The 16,817-nt window shown below is 43.9% G+C and overlaps 1 protein-coding gene across 10 annotated transcripts in view; it reads right to left on the bottom strand.

Annotated features, from left to right (window-relative positions):
* Fryl (FRY like transcription coactivator) overlaps window positions 1-16,817 on the bottom strand; it is a 237,554-nt gene that overhangs the window by 95,326 nt on the left and 125,411 nt on the right. For all 10 annotated transcript variants that reach the window (XM_087908964.1, XM_087908963.1, XM_087908958.1 and 7 more), the window contains 7 exons: window positions 15,900-15,953; window positions 12,843-12,982; window positions 11,414-11,510; window positions 4,733-4,812; window positions 3,963-4,043; window positions 1,781-1,949; window positions 1,427-1,519 (listed from right to left, as the gene is read on the bottom strand). In XM_087908964.1, the coding sequence (XP_087765090.1) occupies window positions 1,427-1,519; window positions 1,781-1,949; window positions 3,963-4,043; window positions 4,733-4,812; window positions 11,414-11,510; window positions 12,843-12,982; window positions 15,900-15,953 (714 nt within the window). The remainder of the gene's footprint in view (window positions 1-1,426; window positions 1,520-1,780; window positions 1,950-3,962; window positions 4,044-4,732; window positions 4,813-11,413; window positions 11,511-12,842; window positions 12,983-15,899; window positions 15,954-16,817) is intronic.

Raw genomic sequence — 16,817 nt, 5'->3', positions numbered from 1 at the left:
AGAAGGAAAGCAAGCAGACAAGAGGTGTGGGGATGACAGCCATCTGTGTCCCCGTGAGGACTCAGAGGGGCCTTTTGGATGAACTCTATCGGGAGTGAGATCTAAGCTGAACCCTTCCAGGCTTGGTTCCTAAGGCTTTGCCCCTGGGAGATGGGACAAGCCATAGCATCTTCCTGGCATGGGTTGCTCCTTCCCCAGACAGAACACATCCTTCTTCCTTACGCCCTTCGTGTTTGCTCGGTTGTCATCGACACTCTCAAGATGGTACTTACATAATCTACTCTATTTAAGAGTTCAACTCCCCTACCCTTAGCCAATCTTCCCTTCTGTGCGCCCACGCAAGTTCTTCACAGTGCCTGCCATAACATGACATCTTACATATGCTACATCCAAGTTTATTCTGTTTGCATGCCAGGAAGAAGCTCGAGAATCATACAGAATCTTTCCTAGCTTACTGGTGTCTCTATTTTCTAATGCACAGTAGAGTCCCTGACACACAGCAAACAGGAGACAAGGAAGGAACGAAGACAGGTGAAGAGGGGAAGGAGGTCATCAGAGACGTAAAATGTTCCAGGAACAAGACATCACTTTTACATAGCACTGGTGTTATGGACTGAGGTATGTCCCCACAAAGTTCCCATGGAGAGGCGCTACCACATACTTAAGAGAGCAAATGGACTCAGGGGAAAGTCACTGTGATAACAGATCACAGGAGAAGACTGACTTGGTTGTTTGTTTGTTTGTTTTTTAAATAAAGATAGCCTTGTCTGATAATAAAGTGGATCCAGTTCACGGGACTAAATACCAGGATGAATAACGATCAGGCTGATGGTGTCATCTGCAAACCTTTAATTCATGGCTTTTATTTGTATCCATTTTCAAAAACCAAACAAACCCATTCCTTATTTAGCATTGATTTAATAGCAAAGGCAGTTATAAGGGCTGTGCCAGGTGCTGTCACTGATATTCCAATTTCTCAGCTTCTTTTTAAACGGCAACCATCTTCTGACAGCCCGCCTCTCCTGAGCATGCTCCAGACGCAGTGCATGAGCACGTCGGGCAATTCATGAAAACACACGGGCTGCCAGACAACACGGAAAGGAGAAAGCCAGCAGTGGAATTTCTCCGCTTGGAAATAAATATCCTCACTAAAATTCTAAGTGGAGTGAAATCTGAATAAAAGGCAATTGGCACCATATCTCACCAAGACAAAAGGAGGCTAGATTTGCACCATCGTCTACAGTAACTACGACTATAGTAATCAATGCTGGTCAACATAACAAATGGACCTCCAGGGAGTAGGGAACACATGGGACGAGTGAGGGTGGCATGGGCTCATGGACTTGCAAGAGTTTTTAGGAAAGAGAGGGAAGTACGGTTTTTATATGCCGAAGACACATGTATGAAGACATGCGTATATACTTACAGCAGCTACGGGGATAAGAATCTCCACAAATAAACCAGCAAGCGCATGTTTTATATCCTTATCTTTTACTTCTAAGAAATACTGAGCGCATTCCTTGAAGGGAAAAAAGGGAAGTTTAGATTGGCAAGAGGTTCAAGAATTCGCAATATCACATTTTCCTGAACACTTGCTTATTTTATCACAAAGCTGAGGGCAAGACAGCCTGAAGTTAAGACAGTCGCTCCACACCAAGGAGAGTTATCTCACGTAGAATTAAAGAGGGGGGAAAAAAACAACCCAGTAACAACAGCATTACAGGAAGAAGAACAGCCAGTGTTGGCTAACTGCAGCTGCCAGCCCTGAGGATGAGGTCACCTGCATGAACTGAAACGATGCTTCGAAATCTTCCACAGGGTACATCTTCACTCGGAAAAACTTCATCCCCATTATCAAGCTGATGACGCTCTGAACCACGTGTGGACTCTGTTCCTTTTGCCGTAGCTCTTTTAACTCGGTCACGAACTTCTTCCTGACAGCCTGAAACCTTTAATACACACAGAAACATCATCTGACCAGAACTAAAAACACTAGCTTCTCATATGACCTCTAAGGTGAAATCAAAGGCCATCCGCCTCGAAGGGCACCTCCTTTCTCTGCCTTCATCAGAATGACCAGAAAAACACACTAGTAGAATATGTGTTGTGTTAGCGCATTCTGGGTTTATTTTAAAGTCAGGAGCTCCGAAAGGAGAAACCATAGAGGATATTTTCTTGAGTCATTGATATAGCACCACTGCTATTATTATTAACAATGAAATAACACCAAATAACATCCTCAAAACCCATCACCGCAAACATAAGATTGTCTTCAAATGTTAAAGCCCCTTTCTAAGTTTCTTATGACAGCTACATGGGGAATGGATCAGGAACTACAAATTAATTCAAAGACACAACCAATCAATTGTAGGGTATTCATTAGACCTGAAAATCGTATCTCATGTGCAGAGACACAGAGAAAGGGTGCTGGTCTCCCTGTGTGAAGGCCCAAGAAACATGGGAGCATGATCCTGAATTCAAACCAACGATCCAATCGTTGTGATTAGCATTTCTTCGGCTACTGTTTAAGAAGTATCTAAAGTCAGGCACTCTGGTGCCTGGATGGAATTGGAGGCTGGGACAGGAGGCCTGATAAGAGTCTGAGGCCATTCTGGGCACCAAAGCAAGTCCCAGGCCAACGTAGGCTATGATGGGGAGACTTGTCTCAAGAAAAGAGCAATAATAACAAAACCCTAAAATCCTCAGGGACCATCAAAGACTGAACTGAAATCGCTACAATCAATGAAATGTTCTAGACAAGACCCAACACCAAGCCTTTGTCCAGCTCCCTCCTCCCTCCTTAGTGGACATGCGCCCCGCCCCTTGGTGCTTTGAGTCTCTTGTGCTTTGCCTCCAGGCTCCTCACACACATGAGAGGGAATGCCGCCCACAGCGCTGCTCGATGGTGCTGTATTTCTTTCTCTTACCACAAACTTCCCAGTCATTTAGCCTCCCTTTTCCTACCACACAGAGTTAACGTGGTCATATAACTTAGCACTCTCCAGCATCTAGCTTGTTATTATATTAGACTGGATTGGAATATCTGATTGATGCTTCTAAGACTAAGACACATTTTATTTTTTTTAAAAAAATCCCATGAATTACGATGTAAAGAAAAATATATGGCTGCTTTTACCTAGGATTTTGTGTCCATACACCTGAGTTAAAGAATGTAGTTGGCTAAATGGACTTTAAGGTGCTATTTTGGGAGGCTTGATCAATTGAAACACTCAAACTATGCTCTAAGTCTTATGGCATGAGCTACACAAAGGGTCCCCGGAATAAAAAAATATTAAAGTGTACTACATAATATACAGTACTGAATGTTAAAGTGCAAACTGGGGAGCACTGAAGAGAAGCAAGCCTGCTTGAGAATTACAGTGATTGCCTTGTGGGGAGTTCAGGGCCAATGACTCTTCCAGGTCCATCCAGATACAGGCAAACTGATAGTCTCCTAACACATTTCAACCCCAGATCCTAAAGACATGTTACAGTCCCCAGGAGACAGCTCAGGAAAGCCCCATGAGTGGACCTCCTACAGAGCCAAGCTTGCACTGGAGCAATCCGGCATTGTTTATCTTTCCTTACTTGGTATTGATCCCTGATACTGAAAACCATTTCATATTAGAACAAGATGATTAGTATTCACTTCCGTGCAGGCTAAGGAATACAAGCTCTCGACGGGAAACAATAAAATTAATTAGCTCTGCCCACAGCTCTAGGTGAACACTCTTTGAAAACATTTCTCATAGAATTCTTTAAAAATGGGGTTGAAGCAATGTCCTGACTCTCCTGGACAACTTCTGACTTGACTCAAGATGAACACACACACAAAAATAACCAAATAAGTGCAAGCTGTGTAGTCGAGGAATGGGCCTTGCTTGGGGTCTCTATGGCGCAGTCAGCAAGGCTGGAACACATCTTTCTAAAGTCCAGCACGGACAATGGGTTCTGAGGCTTACTTTGACTGGGCAAGAACGCCAATCACCTCGGCGTACAAATCCGCAATGACATGAACGTTCCCAGTGTTGGTTCCTGAATATCTAAAACAAGAATGAACACAGTGTTTTATTAGATGTTTTCTCTCGAGACACTTAAAATTCCTCATCAGCAAGGCAGGTGTAGTGGCTCACACTTGGACTCCCAGGACCTGGAAAGCAGAGGCAGGAGGATGACAAGCAGTGTGAAGCTAACATGAGCAACATAGCAAGTTCTGGACCAGCCTGGGCTATAGAGTGAAAACCTGTCACAAAAGCAAAGTGAAAAACAAAAACAAAACCAGAAAGGAGAAGAAGAATCGATCAGTAATAAAATTCGTTCTCAGAGTTTAGAGACACCTTCACTGAAAACTTGCTTACAGGACAAAAACTACAGGAATTTTCTTCTGTATACATTGTAATTTGCCATGAAATTTAACATTCTGATTCTTACAAATCCAACCCACAGGGATATGAACTACTTTTTCCTACATTTGGAAGACTAAAAATAATTGGGAGATAACTGTTGAACTCTTTATAGGATTCAAACGTGAGATCCGGGCATGGTAAGGGATGTCTGTCATTCCAGCCTCAGGAGAAGGCAAAAGGATTGAGAGTTCAAGGCCAGCGAAGACAACACAGTAACCAGGAGACAGCCAGAACCAGAAGTAATGAGGAGGGATTTCAAACTTTACTTAAACAGCCTGAGTCTGAAGTGTGGAAGGAAAGCAACAACTGCAGTAGTTAATACTTACCCTTCCTTGTGCTTAAAGTGCTTAAAAGCTAGGTTTAGAACCTCGTGAACTAAGGGGTCGGGCACAGGGTGAACAGGAATCTGGAATTTAAAGAGAAGCATCATGTCAGGAAGGCGTAAGTAACACAGTCTCAGCAACTTCAATGCTATCAACGAGCTATTCCTAAGGCAATGCACGTATTTTAAGTAATGAAGACGGAAAATGCACAAGCTACTATTTTATACCTGACGGGAACACTAAGTCTGAAAACAGTGAGCTGCAAAGGTAACATAAGTAAGCGAGGCTGTACACCTATACACTGGTGTGGTGCGTGGTGCGTGGCACTTTCCACGCAGCGCGTGATCAAGCGAAGGGATCACTGCACATTACCCACAAGAGGCTTTGTGAGGTGCAGGTAAGAGACGACAGATGTGAAGCTCTCTCTTCCGAGCTGTCTACAGTCAGGAGTGAGTTTCACTTTCTGGAGGACTTCACCCTGATGGAGGCCTGAAGGCCTTTGAACCAGGAGGACACCAGCCATTATTCCTGGAGACAGGAGGTCAGTACGAGATAGGGCAGCATAAAAATGTCTGACTAAGCCACTGTTAGCTACCAGGTGTCCTCTCCTGTAATCACCTCCCCATAATGCGCTGCCTCTACAAGTCCAAAATACGTTAAAGTGATAAGTTAATACTCTCTGTCAAAATAGTATACAAACTTCTGGGTCTAATCCTTCTTTCCACACGTACTTCTATCTTATAAAGGCCTCCGTATGCAGATACAGTAAATCCCTTGACCTGTCAGTCGCTCTCTTGTCAATTTACTTTGTAAGTCTCTAGGTATTGAAACTATAAGCAGGACAAAGCGCTTTTTCTGATTTGGAAAAAGATTTATATATTTATATATTCTTTTAGTTCTATGTAGGGGGTCTGTGCATGCGAGTGTAGGTGCCCATGGAAGTCAGCAGTGTTGGGTCCCTAGGAGCTGGAGTCACAGGCAATTGTGAGCACCCAACATGAACGCTGGGATCAAGCTTGGGTCTGCCTTCTCCAAGAGCAGTGAGAGTCTTACCACGGGCTACCTCTTTAGCCTACTTTCCCATTTCCCACAGTAACAGTTATGTGCCTAAGAAAATAGTAAGGGTTACATTTCACTGGCTGATCATAGGAACCAATTATGAGTGAAAAAATAAGTACTAGATGATAATAACTAATATTATTTTAAAACAAGGTTCAAAATAAAAAAACCCACTAATATTGAAATTCATATAAAATTAAGAAACTATTATAAAAATTAGTAGAATAGCAAGGCAGGAGACTAGCAAAGAATGAACTTAAAATCCAAGTAATTAGGTTTAAATCATAGTTGTCAAATTCAGCAGTAGAGTCACATGTAAACATTTAAAACCAACAAACACAGCCAGCCACAAAAGACATCAATGATAACTGTATCTCTTAAGCAGAATTATGACTTACTCAATTCCAGAAACCTGAGGTCCAATGTGACGAGAAACAAAACCACAGAGGCTGCAGACTTCTCTAAAATCTTTGACAATACCTATATACCAGTAAGGTGAACTTGGGTGATGATGTCCACATAAGAGCATTTCTGCTTTCTGCATAGTCTAGGACTTCTCAGAACTACAAGGCAACAGGCAGCTGTGGCAGAACTATAGACAGCTGGCTGGGAGGTGTCAGCGGGAGTGGCTGGGACCACAGGTGAGGGCCCAATGACACTTCCAGAGCCTCCTCCTAAGAAGGAATGACAACAGTCTACAGACCCGAGTTTAAGTCTCTACGGTCACTGCTGCCCCGGCAGAGGCCGTTATGCTGGCAGGATGGCACGAAGTGGCACTATTTAAACCTGAGCTGCTTCTACTTGCTAGACAAACTGCTTCCTCTCTGGCGCACATGCAGTGCACACCCCTGTTCTCCAGTCCCGAGAGAATGCACTTTGGGGTGTTACAAAGGGAGTGTCGCCCTGTCCGCTCACCCTTGGCCACCTTTCTCTGAAGTTACCGTCTGGAAATGCAGATGGAGGGATGAGTAGAGGCTGGAGGCACTGGAAGCCAAGTCAAGGGGAAGGAAAGGTAACAGGGCCAAACTTCGCGGACGTAGATGGCATGACTCTGTTATTCCCCAGACCAATATTCCTGCACTGGGTCAACAGCATATAGCAGAGCACCCAAGGGAACAAGGACATCATTGGAATCGCTGCTCTGTCCTGTAAGTTTCGGTCAGTCAGGCCACTAACCCCATTATCTAAGTGGAGCAAACATCTGCCATGAGGTGGTGTCAAACCTCAAACACAAGATGCGCTTGAACGGGCAGTTCAGCTCCCAAAATGCAACTCACCACTCACAGTGCTCGCCATGTAGGCCAGGCCCAGGTGTCTGTAGCCTCAAAATCATGTGACTCTACCTTCAGAGTGGCTTAATTTGTGGGGAACAGGTACTTCACGTGGTAAACTGTGTTCTGGTTTCCCCACACCGATTTCCTCACAGTAAAGTCTGGTGTGAAATGCAAAGTGCCTTAAACCCATGACTTCTTCCAACTACTCTGTTTTAGCTCTGGAGACTCCAGCGTTCTCCCCACCTCAGCCAGGACAGCACCTGGCTGCTCAGTGTTCACTATTACCCTACGTTAAGACCACCACACTCAGCATTTTAAACGTACCCATTGCGGAAGTGTCTCACAGTTTTGTGGACATTGTTCACACCACTTACAACAGGCTTACCAGGTAGGTATTTGCGCTCTATACATGAGGAAGATAAATTTCTGGGGTTGGCTTTTCTCTAAAACATTCTATGTCCCTAGGTTCTAAACTACACACACCAATGTACCTAAGCAAGGAAACCGATGAGGACAGAACATCTCTCTGGTCTGCTCAGACTCACAGCCAGAAAAGAAAGCTGGATGCAGGAAGAAGAGATAAAGGAAATTTACGGCAGGAGACGGGAACTCTAAGACTTTACTTCCAATATTAAACATGGTCACAACCATCTCTAATTCCTTATTTCAAGAGTGAAAATCGCTTTAACTGAATGGCCAAAATATGGAGCAGGATCTATCAGCTCAGATAGAAAGAAGTCTACTTCTGTAGGGTAATATTTTCAAGGTTTTCACATCTAACGGTTGTTGCGGCATTAGTTGCAGTTTTTGTTCTACTCGAACATTCCAGAAGGGTAAACGCGGTGTGCACCACACAATACCTGCGGTTTATTCTAGTGACCACCTCACGAAATTTTATCTTCTTATTGCATCTTATCACAAAATCACATTGGACAGGAGCGCTGGTGAGTCACGGGGTGTGTGTGTGTGTGTGTGTGTGCTCACTCCTGAAGGTGACCATATTCGTACCCTCACAGTGACATATTGTGCGCTGAGCACAGCAGAAGGAGAGCAAGCCCCTCCCACCTACCTTCCCCAGAATGCCTTGGGCCTTCCCCGGGTATATCCCGCACTGCCATGCACCTGAAAATGCTCAGTATCCACTCACAGATGAAAACCCCTCCACGGAAGGGTTTCTCACCCTGCTCATGGCCTCAAAGTCTCAGTTAACAACGAAAACTCGGTATAAAACCCAAAGCATTCTGAAGCCTCTAAATGCCTATGTGCTGGTGAAACATGATTCTATCGGGCACCCTAAAGCCCCAGGTTACAACACTAAAGCCTACAGCTGGCCTTAGCCACCCACCGTTCTTCTGAATGTATGTGTACATGGAGCTTGGATGTGAAAGTCAGGGTGTCTCTACGTTATTTTTAATTATTATTATTGTGTGGTGTGTGCATATGGTGTATGAGTGAGGGTGAGCGCACCTGCCTGTGTGCCAGTGCGGGGTGGGGGTGGGGGTAGGGGCGGGGGCTGAGGCTGAGAAAGCCTTCTCCATCACTTCTCCAACCGACTTGTTCAGACAGGTCCCTCAGTGAGTTGGATGCAACAATTCTATTAGATTGACAGGTCAGTGAGCTCCAAGGATTCTCCTGTATCATATCCCCAGTGAGGGGGTTATAGGTACTCACCCCATACTCAGTTTTTAGATGAATGTTGGGGATTGAACTCAGGTCCTCATGGTAACACAGCAGGCAATTTACCCACTGAGTTATCTACCCAGTCCTCCTCCTTACTTTTTATTGAATGTATTTTTTTGATCTTCAGTTAGTTTTTCTCCCATGGTAAAATATTAATATTTAATTTCATTTTTAAATTACTTTCATACCAAGTTGTTATGATTAAAACATTAATTTGAAAATTTACCTAATGTCACAGCACTGATTTTTACAAACATACAATTAAAAGCAAACTTGCAAATTTTAAGACAAAAGAACGACCCAATAGTCATCACCACATCACGACAACTGAGGGCTTTTCTGTAACGTGCAGACAGCAGAGGGCCCTGCCTGGGAATCTCCCATCCACCAAGTACTACGGAATTCAGTTCTCACGATGCAACAGAAGTCTATTGTGCGCATCCTTTCACACAGAGGACAAAGGGCTAGTGGAAAACAACTTAGCCTGAGTCCCCAGCAGACAAGACAGACAGTATGTGCCTTGGCCACCTCCCAACAATGACAGCGATCAGCTGGCACAAAGATTACAGAATCCTTCATGCATGGCACAGAGTTCAAAACATGGATAGTAGTGACCATATAACTGGTACCCAGGGACAGATAATTTATGCTATAAGGTCGAAGACTAAGCCATGTGAGCAGTGACTACTCTTCAACACTGAGCCCAGTGTACCGATACTTTGGTACCCCAAGTACCACTTCCGGTGACAACAAAGCAGAAAAGCGCTAGTGAATTCAGGACATAGCAACTCAGTTACTCTGGGATTTATGAAGCTCTACGTCACTGTGACACAGGAAATGAGAAACTTCTATTGACTGTTATTTTGTTTTCTATAGGTTTAGAGAAACTAATTTAAGACAAAAAGAACTCTGCCTTTTCGTGGAGAATCTCTACAAAGAGTTTCAGAAGTCGTGAGCCTAAGTCCTCAGCGACTGGCTTATCTCTGCCTGGGTATGACTGAACGCTGGTGTGAGGTGATGGTCAAGGATGAGGGAAGGGCACCAGAAACCGAGTCATTATCAGAGGCGACACATTGTTGTCTCACGCTCGAGTCCCGCGAGTTATGAGTCAGCAAGGCCTTGTGCAGTGATCTTGAAAAATGAGCCAACTAGCAAGACTTCGAAAAGGCCTGTGTTTCTTGCTGCCAAGGATGTCCTGTGTTAGAAGAGCTGTGTGGATTACAGAGGCTGAGACAGGAGACTTGGGACTCTGAGAAAACAGAGGGAGAGCGCAGGATGAGGGCGGGAGAAGGTACCCACCCCTTCAATGCACACCACAGGTTGCTTTGTGGGTTGGAGTTCTGAAGTCAGTGCAAGTACAGGTGATTTTTTGGTTGGAAAAACAAAACAAAACAATGGCAACAAGACAGAAACCAACCCACAAGTCACATGCAAAGGAGAAAAGCTATCGTGGGGCAGGATCCCAGAGACACTGGGATCCTGGAGGGAAGTCCAGCACACTGCATGAAGAGAAGAGTGTACGGCCACCGCCCTCCCACTCACCTAAGCTCGGGGTTGAGCCAAAGGTGCACGGCAGAGAGTAGGAAGGGGGCAGACACACTGCAGGCCCACAGACCTGCACAGAAGTGATGCTAGCCCTCAGCACGGAGGGGCAGTCAAGTTCACCAGGGCCCTTTCTCTCTGTGGCTGTTCTGCCCCAGTTACTTTGGCTTTAGCATCATGGCATCCGGGCCACACTCAGAGATCAGAGAAACCAAACCTGGCCTGTTAGCGCAGTCACACAGAGGAAATCTGATTCCCTGATCCACTAAAACAACAACACCAAAAACAAACAAACAAACAAACAAAAACACCTTACAAAATAAATACTTCGACTAAATGTGTAAGGTGACTTTGACTGCTGATGAATTCATTCATCTTTTTATGTATGTGTTATGCTTTTTATTTTCAGATTTCCAGCTCTCAAATAGCTGCCTGTTCATAAACAATGTAAAAGAAACACAAAGCACAAATAATCCTATAATCCAAGTATATATTACGTTAACTAAATCAAAGTAGACTGCATGTTACTTTTAGATTTGGCATTTGTTACTCTTTTACTTCCCATCCAAAGTAACAAAAATGAAAGTCCTAGCCAAAGACATCATACTCCAAATGTATTCTCTTTTCTTCTCCAACCACAGTCCACAGCTAGAAATACACGGATGATCCTTTAATAACATATAATGTCTTAAAGGCTACAAACTTTAAAAATAAAGATAACTGTCAAATAAATACAAGTATATTTGTATGCACACCTTTATTAATATTTAACAAATGACATGTCTCGCATTATTTTTTTTTTTACTTCCACCTCATGGAAATTAAGTGGGAGAAAAAAGAGATTAAGTAGTGGGATCAGGGGCAGACAGTACTTAGAGCTAAAAGGCCTATTTAGCTTATCCTTGCTAATATGATCCTGCATCTTGGATGGCATACAGAGGTAAAAGGAACAGGGACAGATAGGCACAGAGCAAGCAAGCCCAGGCAACGGAAAGACACGTAATTAAGTTAGATGATCTGGTGACTGCGTGGGCTGGAGTCGGTGATAACGTCCTAAATGAAGACTGTGAAACACAGAGGCACAGCAGACAGTGGGAGATTCAGACTTTTGAGATACAAAGGCACTTACCTGCTTTAGAACTTCAACCAAAACTAAACAAAAGATGAAGTCTACAGCTAGGTCCCGCCGCTCTAGGAGATAATCTCTCTCACGATGCTGCTCGTCCCTGAAACAACAAGCCAACATGAGAACCGCATGGAGCCTCCAGGTTCTAAAGTGACTCCTGTGTAGTGGTTGGTTCACGCTGTTTACTGCATTCCTCCTTAGCCCAAGTGTGTGTGAGTGAGTGTGTCTGTGGCCTGTGGGGGACAGGAGTTTATTCCCAGCGCCAAATGCAATGGGGACTTTGCTTCAAAAACTACACAGATGACATGTTCTATAATTTTTTCACATTGCCTGTTTATATATGTACTTCACTGTCCTATCTACTAGAATTTGTCCCAATGGGAGAATTGGCAAGAAGAAAAATACTTTAAGTTTCATCAGAAAACCAAGTAGGGCTTCACATTTCATTGAGAGCTTTTTGTTGTTATTGGAGGGCCATTTGCTTGTTTCCTGACCACCCAGCAGCTTAGACCCCAGAAATAATTACACAGAAACTACATTATTTAAATCACTGCTTGGCCCATTAGCTCTAGCTTCTTATCGGCTAACTCTTACATCTTAATTGAACCCATCCTCCATTAATCTGGGTATCGCCACATGGCTGTGGCTTATCGGCTAAAGTTCTGGCATCTTTCTCTGGTGGGGTTACATGGCTTCTCTCTAACTCCTCCTTCTTTCTCCCAGCATTCAGTCCAGTTTTCCCCACCTACCTCTATTCCCTGTGCAGGCCCAAGACAGCTTCTTTATTAACCAATGGTATTCACAGCAGGCAGAGGGGAATCCCACATCATTTTGTTGTTATTGTTGTTATGAACTAAGCAAAAGCGCTAACTTTTCTAAATGAAAACACAATGTGGGGCAGCTTTCTCACACACCTAAGGCAAATCTTTACATGGGACACACAGCAAAGTATAGTACTAAGCCACCAACAGTCACCCGAATGCAGATGTTCTATGTAACCCAAGATCCTTTGGGAAGTTTGGAGACAGGAGACAAGCTCTTTGGGTATCAATTCTTTCGTTCTTACTGTATGGCAGTGCTTCCCTTTACAAACAAACAAGCTGGGCTTTCTCAAAGTTGGCACCACACCTTAACTGTCTTTACAAGCTCCACTGAATTCTGGGATGGCTCTCCTGAGATCTCCGTCTGTCTGACTATCTTGGTGGGGATACCCCAAGCCTCCATCGGATACAACAGATGATTAAAGTTTAAGCATGGCTCACCTTCATTCTTATTGCCACACACACGGGCGTAAACTCAACCTATACTGTTTCTAACTAAAGTAATCCATGCTCAGCAGCCACATGACACAATCTCCGCTTGATAACACTATCAATCCCTCCGCCGCAAGTGTCTCAAGTCCAGGTACAGTGAAGTTCAACAAACCACTTACCCCTTAGACTTCGTGCTAGACCTAGGCCGGTACTCGTAGGATTCATCTTCAGTTCCGTTCTGGCGTCGGTACCAGTCAAACAAGGTTCGGAGTAAGGAAGGGAGACAGTGCTCGGCTACAGAGGTCATGGAGCTTATCAACTGAAAGGCAAGGTAGAGCCAGGTATAGCAACAGAAGGCGGCAGCGGGCAGCACCCGCCCAGCTCCACAACAGAAGGCAGCAGCCCCAGCAACCGCCCAGCTCCACAAACCACCACCTGGACACGCATGGAGACCGGAACTTAAATGAAATGGGTCACAGAGTTAAAGGATGAGCTTTGGCCATGTAATGAAATGAAATTCAGCTTCAGCTTTACCACAATTTAACTTTATCCCAAACCATCCAGTTTAGTTCAGTAGCTTGCGATCCTCCGGCAGCCACATGCCACTTTACACATGTGTGTAAGATCATGCATGTCTGCTATGCCCCTGGTTACACTTGTGGCTGTCCCTGGAGAGCAGCCAAGTACACGGGTGAACCACGGCTTCCTTTCATAAGCATTCTACCCACACCTTCTTCAAAGCATTTCTGCTCCTGCCCCACCAGCCTGTCAATGCTTATATGAACAAGACTCCAAAACATTACAGTTTCTGGCTGAGGAGATTTGGAGATAAAGAAGATTACATTGCATGAGGATGGTGGAAAAGGCTTCATCTTAGCATGTACTACAGTGACACGGAAGAACTCTAATTATTCTGATATCCACAAAATAACACAGCAGAGCCACGGCAAGAACAAATTCTCGTGAGTACGACACATGAATGGATGCCATGACAGTGTGTAGAGTGTGGGGCCTGCTAGAATGTGGCGTGTCTCTGATGCTCTCTGAATGCCCTGGTTTGTATCTGCAATTTCCCTTGATGGTTTGGGTATCAAAGGGTTAGTGCCCGGCTCAGGCAGGTATGGGAAATGGCAGGAAATGAACCACGTGGGGGCAGGCTCTTGAAGGGAATGGTGGGATTGTAGCCCCTTCCTGTTTGTCTCTTTACCTCTGAGCCATCTACAGGATATACACAAGCTACTACAGGATACACTGTGCCTTCACAGGCAGGACGCAACAGGATCACGTGGCCATGAACTGCAACCTCTGATACCAGCCTTTCTTCCATCCAAGTCATTACCTCAGGTCCTTTGTCACAGCACAGAAAACTGAGTAACACCAAATTCGAGGGAAATGTCGTTGGCTTCTCCCTTGACTAAACCCAACTTTCCTAGACTAGGTAAAATGAGTAGCCCCCTGGTCACGTGTCATTGAGGATTCCAAGGCATTTCTATATCCGATTCTACCCACTGCCTCAAAAACTAACATTTTAAAATGAGCACATAGTCAAGCATGCTCCATGAACCACTGTCGATTTATCTAAGCGAGCCGCAGAAGAGTAGTCTAGAGCTCCTTCAGTCCTGTGGCCATAGAAGTCTTTTAATGAAGAGAAAGTGATAGCTCTAAAATTCAAATCAATTCCCTGGTGTTTAGTGTTCTTTATACACTTCAAAAATAAAGTTGATACAGGAAAGGAGAAAAGGATGGCATAGTTTACTTAATTCAACGGCCACTTTTTTGTTACTGAGGCCCTGTAAGCTTCTTCATGATTTCTAACTTCCGTTGGATTCTGTTTGTATACAGTATATAGTAATCTATGTAATCTATGGATTACTACAATTGGATATGTTTTGTAATATTGGAAATTCTTGTCAAAACAAGATCTTAATCCTATTGTTTCATGTGCTTTAAGAAAATTACATTTTGCTAAACTGAGCAGTGTGGCTCAAACAAAACTTCATTTAGTATCTAAGAAAGAAGAACGAAACAGCACCTGTTCGGCTAAACACACTAAACCAGTTCAGATCGCACACAACATTGTTCCTGTTAGCAAACCATTTGCAGACTTTAATGACCATTTACATTAAAAACAAAAAACAAAACCCAGAAAACTTTACTGTTAGAGTTCACACGCTGGTTACGCGCTCACTGAGGAAGCCAGATGCTAATGTTCTCCCTAATTCTGTAGTGGAGGAAGCCCCAAAAGGACTGAGTAACTAGGCGTTCCCTTCCTGTGTGGAGTTTCTCTGTAGGCCAGCATCTACTCACTCAGGGCATATGGAATAGAGAACGGGTTGGAAACGCCAGTGCTCTATTGTAGAGCCCTCTCTTGGTGATGAAGTTCAGAAAAACTGTGGTCGGATCCAGCAGCACAAAATTTTGGCAAGTCCCAGCCAGCAGTCCTAAAAGTCTGCTTTATCTGATCAGTTGATCAAATCTGAGTGTTCACTTCCTTTTCCTAGACACATTATTTTGGAAGGCAGCCATGCTCACCATTATAACACCAATGAATCAGTAGAGACGGGTTTTGAATAAAGGGTCCATGAATATTGGCGACACCAGATGTTATCATACATAATCAACATGTAATAAAATGAATATGGTACAAAGATGTGTCAGCAAAGGGACAGAATTAATAAAAGAACAGACTTTAGATACTGAAATTCTAAATATAGGTTTCCAAGAACCATGACATGTGAAAATATGTTAAAGATTAAAAGGTAATGTTAAATTATTGTTAAAATATAAGGTAGCATAATGTAAAAATTATAGATCCCTGGACTAGGATTGGTGGAACATTATCTTTTAATCTCTGCATTTGAAAAGCAGAGACCATCAATCATAGAGTTCAAGGCCAGTCGGGTCTAGACAGTGAGACTCTGTCTCCAAGAAAGAAACAAATAGTAGAGACACACTAGTCCATAAGATGAGCTGGAAGGATTTAGTTAGTTCCCTGGGAAGACTTTTAAAGGCATGTTAAAAACATCAACACTGAAAAGCAAAATGTCTTGATGGGCTAAGGAAACAAAAGTCAAGCCAGTTCATTGCTCAATTTTGGGAGAACCTAACTACCATTTAGGAATAAACAGGATCACTACACAGGACAAAAGACTTTTTCAATGCTGGACACGTGCAAGCTAGATTATTAGAACAAACGCAATTCCCCAAAGAAAGAGTGTTCCCCCCAATGACAGTACCTGGTCAAACTGTAGATCTTCACCCCTCTGAAGAGATCTAGATAACAGCTTCTCCTATAAGTAAAAAACAAAACAAAACAATACAATTTAAATACAAAACATTAGGAGGCCTCCATGTGATCAGCAATTCAGACTTAACAGTTCATTTTGCTTGTGTTCACTTTCCAGTAGGTTACTTTAAAGAAGGAAAGCCCCCATCTTACCCTCGCCACGCAGATGCCTCAAAGTACTCCCATGCACGGGACTTCACAGTCACTCTCTAGACAGAGCGGCACTATTTATGGCAAACAATTCTTTGACTTAGAAATTAAAATTTAGCCAGGCAGTGGTGGTGCATGGCTTTAATCCCAGCACTTGGGAGGCAGAGGCAGGTGGATCTTTGTGAGTTCAAGGCCAGCCTGGTCTGTAGCGTGAGTTCCAGGACAGTCAGGGCTATACAGAGAAACCCGGTCTCAAAAACCAACCAAACAAACAAAAACAAAAACAGAAAGAAATGAAAGTTCAACAAAGGACCTATTAAAGTTCAAAGGGCATCATTATGTTTTTATTAGTTTGTTCATTTGTTCAAACAGTGCTGACTAGGTTGGGAATACAGTCGAGGGGTAGAACAACTGTGTGGGAGGCCATCAGTATGTGGGAGCAAAGCGGTATGTGTGGGTTGGGGCAGCTCATGCCTGTAAGCCACCACTGGGAAAACGAAGGAGGAGGGAGTTTGGGACCAACTTGGACTATACAGTAAGCTCAAGGCCAGTGTGGTTATGGAGCACAAATTGAGTCCCGGTCTCAAGGGAGAGAGGGTAGGGAACACAAGTGCTTATGAATAGCATCCCCATACAGCAAGGTGGCCACGACCTGTGAGGCCAGGTAGCTCGATGGGAAAGCTGTCCGGAGGGCTCGAGAGCTCTGTGCTTTGCTTTT

Source organism: Myodes glareolus, chromosome 8 (genome assembly GCF_982192425.1).
Source record: "Myodes glareolus chromosome 8, mMyoGla1.1, whole genome shotgun sequence".
NCBI classification, from domain to species: Eukaryota; Metazoa; Chordata; class Mammalia; order Rodentia; family Cricetidae; genus Myodes; species Myodes glareolus.
This window is presented reverse-complemented; position numbering and strand designations above follow the sequence as displayed.